General features: G+C 37.6%; 1 protein-coding gene across 2 annotated transcripts; it reads left to right on the top strand.

Moving 5' to 3' along the window:
• Positions 1–9,315: 9,315 nt before the first annotated feature.
• Positions 9,316–21,941, top strand: LOC112141264 (hyaluronidase-4). Of its 2 annotated transcripts, none has more exons than XM_024264370.2 (4): positions 9,316–9,864; positions 17,467–18,452; positions 19,696–19,785; positions 20,871–21,941. In XM_024264370.2, exons 2-4 carry the CDS (start codon positions 17,505–17,507, stop codon positions 21,369–21,371), a joined length of 1,539 nt encoding a protein of 512 aa, XP_024120138.1. In that variant the 5' UTR covers positions 9,316–9,864; positions 17,467–17,504; the 3' UTR covers positions 21,372–21,941. The 2 variants fall into 2 exon arrangements, with proteins under 2 accessions (XP_024120138.1, XP_036068137.1); XM_036212244.1 differs by lacking the exon at positions 9,316–9,864 and adding an exon at positions 13,152–16,603.
• Positions 21,942–22,884: the final 943 nt, after the last annotated feature.

The following is a 22,884-nucleotide window of genomic DNA, read 5'->3' as shown; positions in this document are numbered from 1 at the left end:
CATCCACTCTCACATTCACACCTAGGGGCAATTTAGAGTCACCAATTCACCTATGAAGCATGTTTTTAGATGGTGGGAGGAAGCCGGAGTCCCCGGTGAAAACCCACGCATGCACGGGGAGAACATGCAATAGGTCCCCAGTTAGTGTTTCTGGTCCCCCAGCATGGATTTGAACTGGGCCTTCTTTCTGAGAGGCAAGAGTGCCAACCACTTCACCACCGTGCAGCCCATATCCACTCCTACAAAATGTGAGTAGCTTTAATAACTGCATGAATCACTGAAAGCAAATACATCCACAAAGAAGCTGGCATGAACATCACGTCCTTTTACTTGGCTTAAGGGGTTCAAAATATTTTGTCAAAGAAAAACTTAGAGCTTTGAAAAAACTTACATAATAAACGAAGGCTGACTGAAAGAGGAAGAAAGCAGAACCAAAAAGAAATCTGAAAAAGTGAGATCTGCATTTTTTTTCTCAAGCAAATAACATTAACTTGTTGAAATGCATGAATTCTGAGGCCTAAAGGATAGTTTGAATCAAACACACATCAGCATCTGCACAGGAAAGTCGGGATTGTTGTTTGAAAATAGGAATTTAGTTGCAGGAACACTTCGTTGTTCCAAAAATCACATTATGGTCTCCTGTGTCTGTGCTTTATTCTAGAACAATGAATATAAATAGAAAATCAGTGGTGCTGTCTGCTGAGACGGGTCACATGATCAAATACTTTTTTAATTGCTTCCATATGTCCAGTGGGGAAGAAGCAAATAAAACCCAACACTTCTCCAATAGTGGAGGGAAGTGGATGAGGAAAATAGGAACTTGATTCAGCAAACTCTATTTCAAAGAGTAAATCAAAGTTTTGATTAAAATTTGGTTTTGGATTGAATGCTTGTGTCGGTTAGTGAAAATGTAGAGTCATCTAACACAATACTTTTTTCCTAAATACCATCTTTGCCATTGAGTCGTTCATAACATGTGTTCATTGGTCAGTACCCCCGCATCAATCTGAATTTAAAACAAAATATCCAACTTTTCATTACTTAAAAAATGAAAATGGAGAAAAATGCAATCATTGTTTTCAAAAGCCATGTGATAAAATAGTTGTTTTTTAAAAATCTCCTTAGATCACAGAGGTTTGTGAGTTAGTAAATAATGAAGTCATGTTAAATTGCTTGTTGTAATTTTCAGACTCTTTGGCACATCAGATTATAAGGTAAAATATCAATGAAAGGCAAATGAATGGGCTTTTTCATACGTAAAGTGCACCAGATTATAGGGCACATTAAGAGAAACAAAACATTAATTTCATTTGGCATACTACCCAGAATGCCAAGGGGGCTCGAGAGGCAGATGATTGGTCTGATGAGTTGATGGAGCATTTTTCTTTTAAATTATGCTGTTATTTACATGCATCTCTTATCTGCAAAAAGCAGGCTTTGCTGAGAGTGTAGCATGAGAGATTATCAACCTTTTTAACAAATTTACAACTCTCAAAATTCTTCAAGCGCAACACATAAAATACAAAAGAATACAGTCACTTTTTAACTTCTTTATCTTGTGCCACAGTTCGCATCATTCCCTCAGGCTCCTTACTGCGTCGTCACAATGCTCCCACAATCCATCAATCAGCTCGGCTTTGTAATTTACTCAAGTTGTACTGAAAACATTTTGACAGACTTTGGAGCTTTGTGTACCAAATAAATTCAGTTTAAGGTCTGAAAGTAAAAATCAACCTTCAAATATAGGAAATTTGAGAAAAAAAAAACAAGTATTATAAGTGTGCATTATTCTCAGTAAAAATGTAGTTAAAACATTGATACACATTTTCTCTTCCAGATGACTTTTTTTAAGTTGACCATCTTCTCTTCCTTTTCAACTGGAATGAGGGTCATTTCATAACTATTTATTTTTTTGGACACTGGAGGAAAAAATTTTTAAATTTTTAATTTCATTATAAAACATGTTCTAAGACTCAAAACACTATTATCCACTGACTGGTACATCTTGTTAGTATCGGTCACGCCCCTTTTGCCTTCAGAACTGCCTTAATCCTTGGTGGCTCACATTCAACAAGGTACTGGAAACATTCCTCTGAGAGGTTTAGATGATTCCAGCTTTATGACATGGTGCCTTATCCTGCTGGAAGTAGAATCAGAAGAGGGTACTCTGTGGTCATTAAGGGATGGACGTGGTCAGCAACAATACTTAGGTAGGCTGTGGGATTGTATCCAAAAAGGGGTCCAAGAGCATATTCCTTACACCATTACATCAGCCTGAACTGTTTATACAAGCCAGGATGGATCCATGCTTTGTGTTGTGATGCTAAATTCTGACCCGACCATCTGAATATGGAGACTCATCAGACAAGGCAATGTTTCTCCAATCTTCTTTTGTCCAATTTTGATGATCTTGTGTGAATTTTAGCCTTGGTTTCCTGTTCTGTAGCTGACAGGAGTGGTGTCCAGTGTGTTCTTTTGCTGCTTCTGCCTCAAGGTTGGACGCGTTGAGCGTTCAGAGATTCTCTTCTGCACTAACTCAAATAACCACTACTTTTGAGTTTCTATCAGCTGGAACCAGTCTGCCCATTCTTCTTCATCTTGCATTAACAAGACGTTTCCGCCCACAGAACTGCCACTGCTACAACTGGATATTTTCTCTGTTTCAGACCATTCTCTGAAAATCTCAGTAGATCAGTAGTTTCTGAAACACTCAGACCAGCCTACATCCAACAACAATGACACGTGAATCACCTTTCTTCCCCATTCTGATGCCCAGTTTGAACTGCAGCAGATCGCCTTGACCATGTCTGCCTAAATGCGTTTCTGCCATGTGATTGGCTGATTAGAAACATACACTAATGATTAGCTGGACAGGTGTTTCTAATAAAGAGCTGGTGAGTGTAAAGTATTTGCTTTTTTGATGATTCTTTGTTTGATAAATTGTTTATACATGTCTGTGGTACCTAAAATCAGCTGTAACCATTTTTTTTTGTTTTTTTTTTATCCAAACTTAACACTCTCATAATTTTGCTAATTGGTTATCGTATTTTACTTGGTTCCTGCATTTTCAAACATGTCCATTTCTGGTATTTTAGACAGTTCTGCACATGTCAAAATTATTTATTCCGATCAAACACTAGACAGATGTAAAGGTGTGTTATGATTGCACAAAGTTTTTTTTCATGTATACAGTTCATGTCCAATCTGATCTTTGATAAGATTAAAGAGATTTTGCACATGTACACACAGCTAATGGCTTGGTCCCACCTCTGCCAAGTGGTAACTAAGGTCCAAACTAAGGGTTGTTGTGTTTGTGTTACAAACAAACAGGGGATATAATTAGGTGATTATAATTGGCAGGACAGTACGCACAGTTATGCTGCTCTTTATACAATAATTTGGTTATCTATTGTTCAAATGAGTAGTTTGTGTCTGCTTTCTAACATATTCTGGCCTTAGATTGTGGGACACAGTAAGACTATTAAATCAATCACATCCCAAATTAGCTCTTGAAGTTTAAAGTTACAAAAAAGAAGTGCCATACCTTGACTGATGTGACATAACCCCCACAACTTTGAAGATGGACTTTTTGTTTTTCTGGGACTTATAATACAGCTAATGAATAAATGCTGTTTGCTGACTGTGTTTCAAATGAGAAATCAGGCAAATTAGAAAAACTGGGATTCAGTTTACATTTCAAGTTATATTAGAAGTACTGCTTTTGAGAAAAACGTACTGTGTCTAGAATTGATTTCCCCCCCAAAATGTTAAATAGGCCATGCCATAAAAATTCTACTTTTTGAGCTTTTAAGTGCATTAAACTGTTCCTTCCTCTCTTTAAAGAACCTTAAAGCGGTATTTTGATCCGTTCATGCATTTAAGAGTAATCCTCTAAAAACCTGCGCTCTCAGCAGCCGTTTTAACAAGTTCTTTGACTTCAGAGTAGGAAAAACTCACGAAAAGTAACTAATATTTCATAAATAATTAGTTTTTTAGTGTTCTAAAGGTAATATGTGATCATATATCGATATAGTTCACTCTGAAAGGCCTAAGAAAATCATGGAATGAACCCTTTAATTTACGGTTCAAATTTAAGTCTTTAAATTGAACAAAACTGATCTAGAAACAGTTGCTGAATAATTGATATATGATGGATTTACATTTTATTTTATGTAGTAATAACACCACAGTTCTGTTTTGACCGAAAGCAATGGAACTACTGTCCAATTCTGGAGCAGCTGTAAGGACCAAATATAAATCTATTGTCTCTTGGAACTTCTATTGAAAACTTCTCACTCCCTCAACAGGTAACTTGAAACCTTACAGTTTAGGAAACTAAAGCGACAGGGGATCCAAGATGTCTGAGCTCTAATACTTTGTAATGTAGACCATATGTTCAGCAGAACATAAAGACCACAACCACAACAGCCAAGAGACGCTGAGGTTTTCTGTACAAGCATGACTGAAGGCTTGAGGGGGTTAGAGAACGGTCTTTCATCTGCAACGACAGTAGAAATCCTGAAGTCAGCGCCCCAACAGGCTGAGGAAATCCATTCCCTTACCTAACCACCAATAAATAGATGTTAACTACTATGAAGGTTTTATAGAAAAGAGAACATTTGAAATCCTAAAAGTGTCTTTTGTAATGCCTAATAACACCTAAATGGCTTACTGAGAAGTTATTGAGTGAAAAAAGTCAAACCTCAAATGATTTACCTTTGTTTTAAGTTCAAACAGAAAGAAAGGGTGCAAAGAATTTCCAGGCTCAGTCTCCAAAAAAAAAAAAAGAAGAATGTTGAAGTGTGGCTTCATGCCCCCATATGTTCAAATCATCATGATTCACTTACGACAGCATCACGGGGGTTGCAATAAAGTATGCCTGAAGTCATGAAAATTATCCTGCCCCTCTCTAAACTAAACTATCATAGTCAGCTTCAGTACACATTTAATCTGAAAAGATGTAATTTTCTGTGTGAAATCTCTCAACACAGAAGAAAATACATAATTATCACCTCAGGGCTTTGCTGTTCTGGAGTTTCTCATATTCTGTATTCTGAGTTGTTAGCGTGCTTCCCTGTCACAAACACAAGGCTATGCTGAGGTTTTGGCTCTCAACTACACACATGATTCTACCATTACAGACGGTGTTCTATCTGTATCTTCAGTGTCATCGTTTCACGATGTAAGATAATGCAAGCAAAGAGGCCACTAAAGTTCACAGTAAAGCGGTCATGGTTTCCTGCTTAAATCAAGTAATGTAGTTATGAAAGGTAGAAGACTGGGACATGTATTACTATTTCGAATATGTTATGTGCAGCTGGTAGCTTTTAGAAGCTGAAACTATTCATCTCCTCCATCTCCTTTTTTTTTTTTTAGATTAGTTTAGATCAGAAATGGTTCATTTCAAGCAATAAAGAAAAAACAACGATTCATGTGCAATACAATCATTTAACAGAAGTTTACATCCATGAAGACATGTCAAACACAGGATAGCTAGACATTAAGAGATTGTCTGAAAGGGAGTGGGTGGAAGCGAACTTGTATAATCCCAGCCTGGCTCGACCGAACCATTTCCTTTACGTGTTTTATCATTATCCGGTTCAGAACTTAAGATCAGACATTCAGATTCAGGTTATTACGAATCCTCAAGTAACAATAAATCACATGACTATGTAAGTAGATATAACACTATTTCAGACTTTGTCATTCCAAATGCAGACCTTTTATCAAAATTCAGAAAAATATGCAGATAATGTTTCATTAGGAAAAATAATTAATATAAGTCAAGGATAAAACATCAACAAAAATATAAATGTGCGCATATTATTTTCCATTGGAAGAGTCGTTAATGTAAAGCAAGTATCTTTTCTTTCAATGGAAAAATCATAAAAATAAATTAGTTAACAAATAAAAAACATATACAGATAATTTTCATTAGAAAAGTCATTAACATGAATCAAGTATAAAAAATATTTTACTACTAATTGGTTTTCTACTCATGTTATGGGTTGTGCAATCAGCCCATAACATGACCCCAAAAGCAAAAAATAACTCTTGTCACTAATCTTACATATAGTTCCACTTAAAAAGATGAGGTCTGTAATGTTCATAAAATATAACCATCAACAATGAGAGACTTTATGTGAAAAAAACAGAAACCAGGAAATCACACTTCAACTATGATGTTTAAAGAAAGTATTTTTATAGTCTTGCAGTAAAAAAAGTGTTTAGTTCCTACGCATAATCAATTATTCTGTCCTGTTATTTATTTAAGAAGCTCTTCTATCCTCCATTACCTGTATTACTGTCACCTGTTTGAACTGGTTACCTGTATAAAATACACCTGTCCACGCTCACACCAAACAGCTGTCGAAGGACACCAGGGACAAGATTGTAGACCTGATCAGGACTGGAAGGAATCCATCTTACAATAAACAATTCTTGGCCCTAACCCCCAGAGAAGCTTTGGGACATAATTAGCCTTGGATGCACTTAAAATATGTGTGGGCAATGCTGCAATGTGCATCTTGGCCGCACATAAATATGTGAGAATAACATTTATTTTGTCTGGACATGATTGGAAGCACAAATTCACTTGATTGCCACACTGTCTACGCATGACGTGAAAGCTAGAGCACCCACCATCGGAATCAATTCTTTACATACACCTCAACGGATCAACAATCCGCATAACCCATCTATCTGGATCAGAATTATACTCTGATCCAAATGAGTCTGATTAGGTCAGAGTGTTCCAGTTCATAACGTATTTTGATTCTGATTACTTGTCCATGTAAACACAGCTATTGTTGAGCTTCCTTGATGATGTGAGTGGTGTTCACAGTCCAGTTCAGACATACATAATAATAACGATTAAGATAATTGTCATGTTTGGGGCTGCACGGTGGCGCAGTGGTAAGCACTCTTCCCTCACAGCAAGGAGGCTCGGTTCAAATCTGAAACGGATCTGAAACAGAAACACCAACTGGGGTCCTTTCTGTGTGGAGTTTGCATGTTCTCCCCGTGCATGCGTGGGTTTTCACCGGGGACTCCGGCTTCCTCCCACCATCCAAAAACATGCTTCATAGGTTAATTGGTGACTCTAAATTGCCCCTAGGTGTGAATGTGAGAGTGGATGGGTGTGTGATTGAGGCCCTGCGACAGACTGGCGACCTGTCCAGGGTGAACCCCGCCTTCGCCCATCAGTAGCCGGGATAGGCTCCAGCACCCCGCGACCCCGAAAGGGACAAAGCGGACAAGAAAATGGATGGATGGATGAATATTTGTCATGTTTCATCTGTGTGATATCTCATCAATGTAACTGATCCGCCCACAAAGGTTGTGTCATCATTTGATTTAATGTCAGAGTTGGTGAATGCTGGGTGGCAGTCATGTGGAGTATGTACAAATAAACAGGGCTGGAAAAACACAACAGAACGGGAGAACTTTGGGCGGGAAACTTTGGCATACAGCAACTTTTCTGAGAGTAAATCCAATAAACTACTTTAACTAGTAACTAGTTAGTACAATGTTAGGGATTTAAATTCAAACTTAATCGCAAAAGCGATTTTGTTAAGCTCAGTGCAGTCTACAAAAGTCAAAGCCAGTTTTCTTATCTCAGTTTACAGAAAAACTTCAAAGAAGGAAACAAGCTCCATGATCTTCATGTCTGATAGCAGTTGAGCGTTTCCTGATTTAACTGCAAGTGGCATCTAAAAAATCTCAGATTTCTTTTTCCTCTAACAAGTTCACATCCAAGCAATAGAAGAATCCCAACCATTTCTCTTTCACAAATACGTGACTTTGCTGTTTGGTTTTGTTACATAGTCTGACAACATTTAAGGATTGTACTTTGTTTCCTTTTCACTTATGTTTTCTTGTCCTCCCCCAGTCAGTCAGACCAGGTTCAGGTTTGTTTTCATCCACAGATGTCTTCGTTTAGCTAATTCTCCGCAGTGTTTTTAAGTGTTCGATTTTCAGTCCACCCTCATCAGTGTTTTCTTCCTTTCCATTTTTCCCTCTTGTCACAGTTGGTCTTGTTTAGTTAAGTTTATTAAACCGTTTAGCTTCTGATTTGTGGGTCGTTCACCAACAGGTCCGACAGCACGGTTGATAAAGGGAAAGCTTGTGTGTTTACTGGAACAACTTGCATAGATTTCTTCACTGAAACGTTCTTGTAGCTGTAAGAAACAGGGTGGGAAACCACTGAAATGTTTGCGGCCTGAAGATCTGGGCTTCCATGTCTTGTCATTTACTAAGCATTTTGAAATGACACTATGCTGAACTTAGGAGTGACAAAACAAAGATGAAGAGCGTGGTTGGAAAACTGGCTAATATTTTTGCATATTAACACTTTGATTTCCTGACCTCATGTTCCATGCATGCCCAGGGATGTTAAGCTTTTGAGTTGTCCCATTTCAGTGTTTGCTGTTTGTCTGAATGTTCACTGGCCTGAAACAAATGTAAGCTTACTGACAAAGTCCAATCGCTTTGTTCCTGTCAAAAACTACCACAAGCTCTAAAGCACTACAGCACATGTGTCAAAGTCAAGGCCCGGGGGCCGGATCCGGCCCTCCTAGTAACTATATCCGGCCTTCCAGATAATTTATTTTATTGTTATTAATGGACTGATGTTATCTTGTGCTCATTTCTAACTTGTATAATTTTTATAAATATATTTTTATGGAGGGTAAAATAATGAAAGTTATTTAAGGTTTAAGTTGATTTATTCTTGAATAATATTCGTTCCTTTTTATTATTCATAATTATGTTAAAAATTTACGGTTCTAAAGTTTTAAAAATTGTCATTCTGACAGATTTTTGGAATATTTTGGCATTTACTAAGGGTACTTTGGAGTTTACCTAATATTTCAGCATCTGTTTTTGACTAATTTAGGCCCTTTTTCAGTTTTTTAGACAATTTTGAAGTTTAGCTATTGTTTTCCACTGCCTGTTAGCTGTTTTAACTAACCTAAGTTTTTGGGTTTTTTTTAGGCTAATATGGCATTTAGCTAACATGTCTATCAACTTCAGCGTTTTCAGCTATTAGCTTCAGCATTTTTAGCTATCAACTTCCGCTTACAGCATTCACACTGGCATTATCGCAGGGAATGGTATATCTAGTTCAGAATTATGCTAAAAAGTTACATTCTGCTAGCTTTTTGGACTATTTTGCCATTTATGAGTTTTGCTACTATTTCAGCTACATGTTAGCTGTTTAGGCTAACCTATTATTTAAAACAAATTTGGCATTTAGTTACAGTTTTAAAAATTTAGTTATAGTGTTTAAGTAATGTTTATTCTGTTCGGCCCGTGGCTTAAAGTGTGTTTTGGAATTTGACCCCTTGTGCGATTGAGCTTGACACCCCTGCACTACAGCGTCAATGTGGATGTGTGTGTATGAAAGCAGGATTTTTTTTTCTTTCAATGCAGTAAGTGCATTTTAATGATTTTGTGAATCACAGGATCAACTTTCAAACGTATTTCAAAAAGAAGGACATCCTTGTGTGAAAACTGAAAGATAATGACACAAACAGAAACCATCGTGTGAGTTTATTACTTTAAACTCTAGGATGCATTTGATGTAAATCCAGGGACTGACTTTTCCTCGACTAGCAGATAAGCAAAGAGGTCAGACCTCTTACGAGCTCAGTCCACTCACAGGGATCTCCAGCCTCCCTCTCTTTGATCGCTGTGTTCCAGGGCCGACACTTTCTCCTCCCCCTCTTCCCCTCTCTGAGCTGTATATAAAGTGTGGATGGTTGGCTTGTGTTTCAGAGCGACAAACAGAATGAACACAGCCCTCTTGGATGGGTGCAGCAGAGTCATCACGAGCCCTCCAAAATGACACCCAATTATAAGCAGGTGAGAGTTTTAAACTATCATGTTTGCTTTGCATTCCTTTTATTATAAAAAAATAAAAAAAAATCCTGTGAATGTTCTTGCTGCTGTAATAGGAGGACGGGGTTTTCTCGTAATGTTAAAGAAGAAATACCCTAAGAGTAAAAGATTGTTGAGGGTAGAGAAAGGAAAGTAGAAAGAGGAGGTGCCATGTCATGACAAGAATGTGTTGGCTCACTCTAAAAACAGGCCACAAAGTAATGTTTTGTTATTTGGAAATCAAATGCAGAGAAGCACTTTTTCTCAAAGCTGTGATATTTAAGCAGGCAGGAGCGGCAGCAGACAGTAAATCCCTTACTTAGACAGTGTCTCACTGTGACTTAGGACAGAAAATAGAAAAGATTACTACATGGTAGGCCATGCTTTTAGAGGAGTGACAGAAAATCTAGCCTGACGAAAACATCCGGTTTGTCTGTGAAGTTAAACTTTGCTCAGGGGAACATGTTATCTTGGCTGCCAAACACATGGAGACAAATAGGAAAAAAATCTAATTTGGAGCTTGAAGTCGTAATCGGCTAAAAGGATTTTAGCTGTGTGTAATAAGCTCAGAGGAGAGGGCATGAGCTCTGCTAAAGCAAGCAATGTGTGAGAGATTTTAGAGGAAGTGCAGTGATTGATGTTAATTCAAACTGAACATTTCTGTTAAAGATCTGTCTCCATGTACAATATTCATCCCTTTCCTAATTGTGTGCTATCATATTTATGTTGATATTTAAAATCATGTGAGAGTAATAACATTTTCAGATGCCATTGAAAGTTGGTACAGAAAAGATTGAGTAAGTTAGCAGAAAACTTATTGTCTAGTTCATTTACTACATTATTTGGGCAGCTCCAATTGGACAAACCTATAGGTTATATCTTGGACAGTTTGGCTGTCCATTGCCGAGCCACACAGACCAAGAACCACACACACTCACGTCTAAGAGACATTTAGAATAATCGGTTGATATGTGAAGCATGTTTTTGAACTGTGAGAGGAAGCCGGAGCGCCCAGAGAAAAGAAAAATACTAACTCTACTCAAAAAGAATCTGCTGGAATTGAACCAGGGCCTTCTTCTTGTGAGGTGACAGTACTATGTATGAGACTGTGTGGAATATATACGTGATGATTTATTTGTGATACAAAACTTTTAACATCACTATGAATAAAAACACGGAGGAATAGTAATAAATCAACTTAAAACTTAATTAACTTTTAATATTTTAGTCTCCATAAAAATATTTTTTGTCAAAATTATGAAAGTTAGGAATAAGCCCAAGACAACATCGGGCAATTAATAACAATAAAATAGAATCTGGAGGGCCAGATATAACAACCCGGAGGGCCGGATCTGGCTCCTGAGCCTTGACTTTGACACATGTGCTCTAGATCTTGTATGCTTGGAGAAAAGATCAGGCCATAGATTGGGGAAAAAAAAAAAACCCTGAAGGACCGCTGATGGTGGTTAAGTATCAGATCATCTTTCCTTGTGGAGGAGGTCTGAGGAAACCATCTGTAACGCGCTGAGACAAATATCCTGTGATGGGAACCACCCAAATACAGGAAGGTCAGTTTCCACAAAACACTAAAATATACAGGTGAAGCTTGACAAGAGGAACCAACAATAAAAGACACTTTGAGGTCCTGCATCATAATCGGGGCTGCCAGAACCTAATCTGGCTACTGTTGGGCGAAGGTGGACTACACCCTGAACAGGTGCCAGCCTGTCACGCTCACACCATACTCAAGTATCAACATACACACTCAGAGTAACACTTAGGGACAGTTTGGAGTAAATAACCTATGAAAGCATGTCTTTGGACTAAGCTGGAGTGCCCAGAGAAACCTCTCCCATGCACAGGGACAACATGCTGATTCCACACTGGGATATGATTCCTTGTCGATTTTGTACTTGTAAACAGATTAAACAAATAATTGCATTTTTTTTAATAATCAAGTATCAGGACACTGAAAAAAAAGGTTAATGTGTCAATTTAATATTTACCCACAATTCTATTCACTTAGTATGTCCTTCTAAAGCAAGCTTGCTCTTTAGCGTACAATAGTTTTTGAAGCCTTGGTGTCTAGCGCACACTGTGATTGGCTCTGCAGACTGCAAATATTTTACTGCTGGTGGTCACTGTCTTTCAGCTTTTGTTCCCCGTCTCTCATGTAAGGATTGACCACATTCAGTCAGCAGCAACATGTGCTGAAATGCTTCAGTTGTTGCCCTACATGGTCCAACTATGCAGAACTCATGGAAAATTCTGTTGCGGTGATGTTACTGAGAGAAAAGATGGCATTCTAAATGTGCTCATGACAGAATACTGAGGAAATAATTCAGGTTGTTAGTTTATTTATAATTCTTACAATAAAAATTAATGAAAATATTTTTAAAAATTGACAATCTTTCAAAGGAAACCTTTAAGAGTTGCTGCCATTTGGGAAGCATGACATCTAAATGCCATCATCGGGAGGTTTTTAGGAAAATCCAGGCGTGGTCAGGGTTTGAATGGCAAGAATGTAATTCTAGAGCACATGTGTCACAGTCAAGGCCCGTGGGCCGGATTCGGCCCTCTGGATAATTCTATCTGGCCCTCCAGATCATTTCATTTTGATGTTATGTATGGCCCAATGTCATCTTGCGCTCATTTCTAATTTGTATACTTATGACAAAAATATTTTGAAGGAGAATAGAATGCTGAAAGTTGTTTAAGGTTTAAGTTGATTTACTCTGGAATAATATTCCTGCCTTTTCATTTTACATTATTATGTTAAAAAGTTACAGTTTAAAGTTTTAAAAATTGTCATTCTGCTAGCTTTTAGGACTTTTTTGGCATTTACTAAGATTTTTTAGGCTATTTGGGGTTTAGCTTGTACTTCAGCTACATGCTAGCCTGTTTTGGCTGACAAAAGTCAAAACAGGCTAGTTTAGCTCTTAGCTAATATTTTAGCTGCCTATCAGCTTCAACATTTTCAGCTATTAACTTCAGTGTTTTCAGTTATCAGCTTTAGCGTTGTCATCTTCAGCTATCAGCACTAGCATCATCAGCAGCCAAATTCAGCTTACAGCATTCACACTAGCATTATCACAGGTAATGCTATATATCTAGTTCATAATTATGTTTAAAAGTTACCATTTTAAAGTTTAAAAAATGTAGTTTTAGAGTGTTCAGTAAATGTTTATCCTTGTCGGCTTGCAACCTAAGGTAAGTTTTGGATTTTGGCCCCTTGTGCGATTGAATTTGACACTCCTATTCTGGAGGAAACACCAAGGTAAAAACATATAAATTATATCTAGAATGTTCATGAAACAATTGAAGACAGAGTTCTTATGAAAAAAATTCTTCTTCTTTCATGCATGATTATTATTGCAACATAAAAGGCAATACGTGTTCATCACGGGATCATGTATAAGACATTTCCATTAAAAGGTGTGATAAACAAGGAGCTCTAGTGCTACATGCTAAGGCTTATGTAACCTTTTTAAGTTTGGCAGGTTTTTGAACTATAACAGATGGTGTACAGTATGTCACCCCAATCTGTTGCTTTGACTTAAGGTTCCCAAAATCCAACCCAGTATGTCCCTCTGGCGTGTCTGAGGGTGTTAACATGACTTTGTGTTCCCATTTTTTGTCATACCAACCTCATTAGTCCTAAAATGAGACCCAAAGACTCAGTTTGTTCCAAGAGAAACAGAAATGTTTCCACACTGCTGAGGGCTGACGAGGGGATCATAACTCTGAACCACAGACATTTGGAAGTTGTCACTTTCTGGTCTTTACATTATCATGAAAATGAGCAAAAACTTGGTGTTCTGCTCTTAGCAGTGAGAGTAAAAAGAGAACTGTAATAAGATGAAGCTGCACTCGTGCAAATGATCCATCTAAACTTCAAACACTAGCAGCTGTGGTTTAAGCTCCGCCTCTGTTTTCCAACAGACACTAAGAACTATGCAAATGATCTTTCATCTATTTGCTGAATGAGTAGAGCTGCTCCACGCCACAAAAACCACAGACGTCAACAAACTTTTACCTTAATCATTCCCAGACAGCCCACGGCTCCAAGCTACTCTGGATAAAGGATTTATTTTGACATGGAGCCAAACTGTAAATATGAGCTTCATTGTGTTCAAAGAGAGGCGTCTTTAACCCCACTCACGACCACGTTTCATTGTGAGAGAACAGCCGTGAGAGAAACAGAGCTCAGATCACTTCAGACTCCACGGTAGTTCTAATGTTCTGGTAGGATTAGTTCAGGTTTTGTTTAGAAACTGGATAAATCTTGTATTGCATGATTTAACCAAATTCATGGCAAGCAGCCCCTGCTGGTGAAAAGGCTTTGCTTTCTGGTAGAAATGGATGGAATCATGTGATCACTCACACTATTACTGAGACATTTTCAAATGCAGCATCTCCCTATTCACTTTCAAGAAAATGGGATTTATTTATTCATGTTTTATTTATTTATACATTTTTGCCTTCAGGCCAAAGCCCATTAATGGGCAAATTAACACTCTAAATTTCCCCCCAAAAACACATTTTTCATGTAAATATAATAAAACAGGGAGGTGCATTATTTCAAATGTTCATAAACCTTTGATGTATGTTAAAAGTCAATATTTAAGACTTTTAGTAGAGTTTGAAACTGCTGACCTGCTATCACCCAGTTGCTGCTGGCTTCATATAATTACACTCAACTGATTTCTGTAAACCGTGCAGTATTTTACTGCAATGTCAGCAGTAAAATACTGCACAAAGGCTTGACGGTATTTTACTGTAAACACCAATGAATTGTGGGAATTTACTGTAAAAGCAATGGATTGTGGGAATTTCCCTTGTCATTGCTGTAATTCCCAGTTACTGTGAATCAGAATATAGTGAGAAAAATCTCTACAAAACTATGACCAATCACAAAAAAGTATGTCATTTTTTTTGTCTTACCTACTTGGACTAAGTTACATCTGCTATTAATAACAAACACAAAGGCTGTTAATTGTTATCAAGTTTCAAACATTGTTTACATTTGGATTCACGTAAAAAAAAATCACCTGACACCACAAATATATCCCCTGATACCAAATACTTTTATAGTTGTTTTTTTTTATATAACTCCAATAGAATGGAAAGCAGTATTTTTTATTTTTATTTTGGGGGGGGACTTGGTTCTCCTCGGGACATGGCCAGTACAATTGATGTACAATTAATGCTGCATTCACACCGGACGCGACCGGCATGACAAATTTTTGTCCGAATTAATGAATTAAAACATCTGATATCATTTTATATTTTAAACGAAATGGTTTTTCATTAAAAAATATATATATTTTTTTTATTGTTCAACTTTTTATTACACTTGAGAAGATCCACAATCACAATTGACATCACCCCATTCAAAACCTTAATGAATTCAATCTGGAATTTAAATAATGGCACTGAACAACTGAACACATACAAAATATGAAGGTTATAAGAACATTTAGTCTTTGAAAAGAACTGCATATTTAAAAAATAGAAGCTATTTATGCTCACAAAGATAACTTAAGAGCTGAAATGTTGATTGTTAATGTGCAGGTTGCACATTATGTACAGTGTTTTCTTTTATATGTGTTATTTAATAAAGTAAAAGCATGTAGAAGCTGGACCAGCTGATCCAAATCATGTGGTCTGCAAGACGCAGGAATGTATTACAGTCTTTGACATATTGCCTGTCCCCTCACACATACCACATAAACACTGCTTTGCTCTGTGGTTCACACGGCGGCAGCGTTCTGCTTTGCGGGAGCTGCGCCGCCTCTCTGGTCACGGATGGTCGGCTGGCGCTTGTCTGGCTGGATAAGCGAGAGGGAAGCCTGGTGGTATCAGGCTGGGCGCTTGTGTCCTCAGCAGCGCTTACCACGGTGGTTGCAGACATGAGCTACACCAGCCGACTGATCTGCTCAGCCAGAAGGAACAGAAAATGTTCTCCAGGAGCTCAGGACCAATCAGGTGTTAGGTCCTGCCAGCTCCTCCCACAGTATGCAAATGAGATGCACTTAAAGCTATATAAAACAATCGAAGCCCCGCCCCTTAGGCTTGTAAAAAAATAAAATAGCATTTGAAAAAACAAGAAAATGAAAGTTATAAAAACATAACAGTAACTGACTAAAAATAGTTTGACTTCAAATGTATTTTCATTTTATTGAATTTGCGGTCATTTTTGTTTCAATTCGATGACACATGAAGGTGGCTACATTACAACATCATAATGTTTCTGCTTGTTTCCCCCTTAGACTGTAAAGATAAAGACAGAACTGGGTGTGATGTCACCCGTAGAAAATGCCTTACATCCAGCTCCAGCAAATTCAGTCGCCATTTTTTCACGATATTGAAGCTGCCATTTGGAGCCAGTCGACAGTGATTGGTCCGCGTAATGTTTCTAGAGCAACTAATGTCTGTAATCATGAGCATATTGTTTAAACAGGCTCGGGAAAACCTGTCAATTAAATGTTTAAGGTCGGGTAAGCAGGGACCACATGCTCTCACTGAGGCATCTGATTGGTCAGTTTATAACTTGAATAACTTATCATGAAAAAAACAAGATGTTAAGTGTTCAGATTTGTTAAACTGTTCAGACTTTTTTTTACTTTTTTCTAATTGTTAATGGAGCTTTAGAATGATGTTCAGCCACCATTTTTTCTGCCACCAGGTCTCACCCAGGATTTTGGCTTCCTGGAGCCAGCAGGTACTTCCTATTTGGAAAACGAGAGAGGAGGGGTCACACAATCCAGCAGGGTTCCACCTCTCTCTGTCTCTCTCTTTTGTCGCTCTTGTGAGTGTAGCAACCTATTGCTCTTCCCCCCTCTGCTCGGCGCAATCTCATATAAGCAAATCACGGACAGAAAAAAGTAAGAAAGGGTGATAGAAAGCAGAAAAAACCCAGCTTGTTTCAAAGAGAGCTGTTTCGCGTTCTGACCAACATATCACTAGTGGGAACACAGCACTCAACCTCTGGAAGGTTCTTGGCAGAAGATCCTGTCATTATGGCTCACAGCTCTGGTCAGACAATGACTAGATGTAGAATGGAACGCCAGTCTCTCATTCAGATTCCTCAGAAACAAGCAACTTCCTTGTTGTGAACTTAGATTCTGACTGGGAATAGAAAGAACTGTGTTTTTCCAGTGATAATGTAAACGCAGAATTTTAACCAAGTAAAATGTGTGTTTTGTAAAACAATTTTTTACATGAAAAAAAAGTCCATATTTGAATTTTATCCTTTTTACATCCCAAACCCCCTATTTAAAACTATTATATTATTTAAATTATATAATTGACTGATTGCATCATACTGTTTGTGCTAATTTTAAAGGTGAAAATTTCACCACCTTGTGGTAGATGTGTGTTTGTTTATTGCCCTCCACCCAGGTTGAGATAATTGATGGGTTATCCTCCAAAAAAGGACCTTGAGGTTCTCTCCTTGAGGTGCTTGTGTTTTATAAATTTCATTCAAAAGAAGCAGGTTTAAAATCATATTATAGTCATGTGCACTTTACGGCGGGACAGTACTGAAAACTTTATTTTAATCTATTTGCACTTTTTTTTTTCCAGGATTTTTGACGGTTGCAGCTCATGAATGTCTCCCCAGAATGCCTATGGAACAAGTGGGTGGGATATCCTCTCACAGCATTGTCCATCTAGTCTTCACCTGTCACTGGCTACTCCTCCAAGTAACCTTTGGTCAGAAACCTGCCAAGCTCCCTCTGATTAACCATAAGCCCTTTATTGCTGCCTGGAATGCCCCACTAGACATGTGCACCATTAAGTACAATATCACTGCCAAACTTGACCATATTTTCCACATACAGGGAAGCCCACGTGCTAACTGGACAGGACAGAACGTCACCATATTCTATGCCAACAGGCTTGGTCTCTACCCTTACTACACTCCACAAGGCAGCGCCATACACGGTGGCTTACCCCAAAACAGCAGCCTTGAACGGCACCTTCTAAAAGCTCACCAGGACATCACTCACTTCATACCAGCAGAAGACTTCCGTGGTCTAGCTGTGATAGACTGGGAATTCTGGCGGCCTCAGTGGAGTCGGAACTGGCACAAAAAGGACATTTATCGGCGCAGGTCAAAGGAGCTGATAATGAAAGCATACATTAATGTTACTATGGCTCAAGTGGAGGAGCTTGCACGGCGGCGGTTCGAGAAAAGTGCCAAGGTGTTCATGCAACGGACAATTCAGCTAGGATTGCACCTCCGCCCAAATGCCCTTTGGGGTTTCTACCTTTACCCTGACTGTCATAACTATAACTTGCATGAAAAAAATTACACTGGTGTCTGCCCAATGCTGGAGAAACTGAGAAACGATGAGCTGCTTTGGCTATGGAACAGCAGCACAGCACTATTTCCATCAGTGGCAATCAGAAAAACCCACAGAGACAGCATCCAAAACCTGTACTTCTCCCAACACAGAATCCGGGAGGCCCTACGAACTGCATCCATGACCTCTAAGGAGTATGACCTCCCCACCTATGTTTACCTCAGACTTGGCTATCGGGATGATGCCCTGTCCTTTCTAACCACAGTAAGGAAAACATAACACCTGGTGGTATTTAGTATGAAATGCAGATTTTACTTTTTTAGTTATATCATTACATTAAGTTGTACTTTAGTTATATTTTCAAATATTGATTTCATAAATGCATTTTATTTTAAAACAATTTCTAATGGTTTAGGTCAATTTGATTAACAACTTGCTTAGAGAGATTGATCTGGTTTTATTGTGGGAATATAAATCAATTAGTTAAGTCAGTTAATTTTTACATCTCTAGTAAGCAAATCTCAATGTCTGGGTTCTTGAGATCATTCAGTCTTTTTTTTGTGAGGTAGAGCTTCTGCTGCAGAAGCTGCATCTAAATGACCACCAGCGGTACTTTTAAGAGCAACCAGATTCTCCTCCATGTTTGTTTTAGATGGTTCTTCTTCTGTTAGTAGCAAATACCGAAATACAACTGAAAATCATTAGCAAGAAACAAAAATTGCCAAACATCATTACCCGGAAGCAGAAATTGCACAAGATTTCAGAATTGTAGCCACTTTATCAAAACTTTTTTGGGTTTTCAGTATTAGCTTAAAATGTGTCAAAAGAGGGAACATTTTATTAAAGGATACTAACAAGTGTTCACATTTGTAAAACTGTTTTACGCTGGAGTTTGACCAGTTAGCTTTAATCCTTTACACAATTAACGTGAATCTGCTTGTTCTGTTGCAGTGAAAGCAGCTTTGCACCGATATAAAATTACTTTATGGTAGTAATGTGCTGTTGCATTTTGTAAAAAGACGCTTTAAAATGTTGATTATCAGCCAAAAAAAAAAAAAATTTCGGCAGATGTGTAAGGAGTTACAGTATGTCACCGGTTATATTAGTCTTTTTTGACCAAAAAATTGTATTTTTCAACTGAAATGTTTGGCGATGGGGTGGGGGGATGATGACGTTTTGGTCTTGGATTTCCTTTTGGCTAATAATTTTCAGCCGCCATTTTCCTGCCACCAGGTCCCACTCCTGTTAGTGGCAAAGAATTGTTAGTATTGTTAGCACAAAAATAACAAATATATGATCCAATATTTATTTTTGTAAAATCATCTATTAGTGAGTCTTGAGTAGAAGTTGCACAGAATGAGTACAAAATATTGTTTTTTTTTCAACTCAAACTATAGACAGAGTTCCTCCTCACAGTCAATGTTAGAATTCACTGTTAATTTTCAAATCTGCTCAACTTTCACTAAGCGGTGTTTGGACAACAATAATATATGTTCTGTTTTTACAGAACGACTTGATCTACACCATTGGAGAAAGTGCTGCTTTGGGGGCTGCTGGATTCATTATATGGGGGGACTTAAATTTGACATCCTCTAAGGTAGGTGTTATTTCCCTTCTAACTTCCTCTATTGCCTTTGTAACATTCTTCATTCAGCTAAGTGCAATACCTGTATTATGATGCAGGGATTTGGGTTGTTTAGGCCCATGGAGGGGGGGGGGGGTGTTTATTGGGAAGAGTCTGGCGATATGATACGTATCCTGATATGTTTCTCAATGCAATGCATATCGCAATATATATATATATATATATATATAAATATAAAACACTGTACCATAAACATTTTTTTTCACTATTTTCTTTAAGAATATGACTTGGAAAAACTCAACTTGAATATTAATGTGCCTTTCAATGGTAGAAATCCATTGTATCTAATGGTCCCAACATTAAGGACTGCAACTGTATCTCATATACAAGATGTTTTTACCCACATATTTATGCTGCTTTTCTTCTGGCAAATTAACAGTCAGTATTGTCTGATTTCCATGACAAAATGTTTTCCAGTATAAGAAAAACACATAGAATAAATGTGCCTTAACTAATAAAGTTCTAAAATTTGATTGAGGAAGTAAAGTTCTACTTATTTCCAACATTGCCAAATGTAGCTACTCCGTCACTTTTAAACGTTTCAGGAGCCTGAACAGCGTTTGAAAGGGTGCTTCAAAGATAAAGGGAAAAAAACATTTCTTTCCAGAAACATTAAAGTATGATAGAGCAAAAAAACTGTGGATTTTCGGACTGATGATTTATATGAATCTATGGATGTTTTATTTTTGAATGGAATTATGGAAATAAATACAGTTTTCTATTATTTTCTACTTTTTTGGAAAAGGTCCACCAGCACACGTCTTAGATTGTGTTTAGCCACTTGATATGATACATTCGTCACATTTAGCCACATCTTTTATTGGTTTTGGGAAGCCTAATTCTTACAATGTGATACATTTGTCTCACATTATTGTAAAATGTGATCTAAAACAGACCAGCATTATTGATCCTGATTGAAAAGGGTCTTTTCTGTGTTTCATATCTCAAATCAACTGCAATGAAAAATGTATTTTGTGCATAACAAGTGAAAAGCCTTGTTAGATGAATAATTACAACATTATTGGATTGTTTTACAGAATAACTGCACCATGGTAAAGTCCTTTGTCAGCCATCGGCTCGGACACTACATCACTAATGTTACACGAGCCGCTGAGATCTGCAGCAACGCTCTGTGCCAGGGCAACGGCCGATGTGTTCGTCGGGACCCCCGCGCCCACCACTACCTCCACCTGAATGCTGACAGCTATCACATTCATCCCTCTGGGGATGGGGCCTTCACGGTTACTGGCTGGCATTCGCAGCATGACCTGCAGCTCCTGACGAAGAAGTTTCGCTGCCACTGCTATGAAGGACATGAAGGAGACAGCTGTGACAGCATCAATAAAGTGAGGGAGGATGACGAGCTATGGAGGGAAGAGGACGACAGAGACGAGAGGAAGAGGGTAGACTGGGAAGAGGAGCAAGGTGAACGAGTAGAAGGAAGGGAGAATGCTGCACTACCGACGAGCTGCAGGCATTGGATAATCGCATTTGTGCTTCTATTCAACGTCCTGTTTGTGGAGGAAGTTTTATCATGACAAAAATCACAATAAAAACAGTTTATGCTTCTTCTTAAACACAATTACTGTGACGGTTGATATAACTGTTTGCTGCATCAGCAAAGTGAACGTTCCAGATGAGTCTTTACAGAACTTTAACAACATTCGTCAATGTTGAAGAATATTCTTCAAGGTGCTCAGGTGTCAGACTGAAGACATTCTAGCCCATACTAGACAGGGAACACGATGCACTGTGGACATGTCTCCAGGCAGTTATTTAGCTGTTCTTTTTATTATTTGCTCTTTTTTTTCTTGAACATAGTAACATTAAATTCCTCATTGTGGGAGAAGTTCTATTCCTATTCGTAAACTCTTGAAGATTATTTCTGTCGAACCAATGATCTAAATGTATTGCACTGCCACATGTAAAATGTAAGAATCAATGATAGGTTTGACATTTTAAAGTATATTTTTTATAATAAAATGTTTTTTTTAATTAAAATCATGTAAATTCTGCCTTTTTATTTCAAAATGACTGGAGTTGAAGAAATGCAAAATGTAAAACACAATAGTACTTTCCTGATATCAATGAAACCTCACTGATTCCTGCCCTAAGAAAATTATAATTACTTTATTTCGTCTGTTTGTTTTATCTTTTATGCGATATACGATGGAGTAATAGGACAACCAAAAAAAATAATATTACAAGTTTTTATCTCATAAATTTATTACTTTAAATCTGGTAAATTTACGATTTTTATTGTAACTTTTCGAGATTTGAAGTAATACATTTATGATAAAAAAGTCATAAATTCAACTTACGACTTTTAAAGTCATAAATATACAACTGTATTCAATAATTTAACAGTTGCAACTTTTTTATCACAAATTTACAAGATTTAAAGTCGTAATTTTTAAAAAAGTGTTTGTAAACTGGTCCTAATACTCCATCGTACATTCATTTATTGACCTAAAAAAGAAATTTGAAATTAGAATTTTTTTTAAATGCACTGCAGCGGCAAGCTTATCCTGGGCAAAAGTAAATGTTAGAAATGGCCGGCAGAAGCAACAGCTATGGATACACATTTGTTCTTGTCAACAACATTAAGCGTCATGATATGAGCACTTTGTGTAATAGAAGGAAAGTGGATTTCTGCATATCCTGGTATTCATCTTCTTGGCTACTTTGTCACTTTTGTGCTCGTGGGGCTGCTGGAGCCTAACCCGGCCACTGATAAGAACCATAAATTATGTCACAAGAGAGATACTCTCTGAAAACTACCATTTCACTCCAAAACTGAACTACCCTCCACAGCTCTTAAAATGGCAACAGAGAAAGACAAAGTCAAGAATGAAACTTGGTTGGCTACATCTATAGGTCCAGCTACCTACTATTTAAGACAATTTGCCATGAGCTAAGAACATTTCAGATCTAATAAAATCAAACTAACTAGTTAAAAAAAATCTCCACCAGAGCTGCCATGAATGGAAAAAAAGAGCAATATTCACCAAGAAAATAATTGAAACCAAAAGGTAAGTGGAATATTTTTCA

Source organism: Oryzias melastigma, linkage group LG6 (genome assembly GCF_002922805.2).
Source record: "Oryzias melastigma strain HK-1 linkage group LG6, ASM292280v2, whole genome shotgun sequence".
NCBI lineage: Eukaryota > Metazoa > Chordata > Actinopteri > Beloniformes > Adrianichthyidae > Oryzias > Oryzias melastigma.
Note: the sequence above shows the minus strand (reverse complement) of the source record. Positions and strands in the feature narration are given on the sequence as shown.

What these genes read in the sequence shown, in the direction of transcription:
- LOC112141264 (XM_024264370.2), top strand. Translation starts at nt 17,505, where the DNA reads ATGCCTATGGAACAAGTGGGTGGGATATCCTCTCACAGCATTGTCCAT. An exon ending in CCCTGTCCTTTCTAACCACA is followed by an intron (nt 18,453 to 19,695) that starts GTAAGGAAAACA and finishes CTGTTTTTACAG; the next exon opens with AACGACTTGATCTACACCAT. An exon ending in TAAATTTGACATCCTCTAAG is followed by an intron (nt 19,786 to 20,870) that starts GTAGGTGTTATT and finishes ATTGTTTTACAG; the next exon opens with AATAACTGCACCATGGTAAA.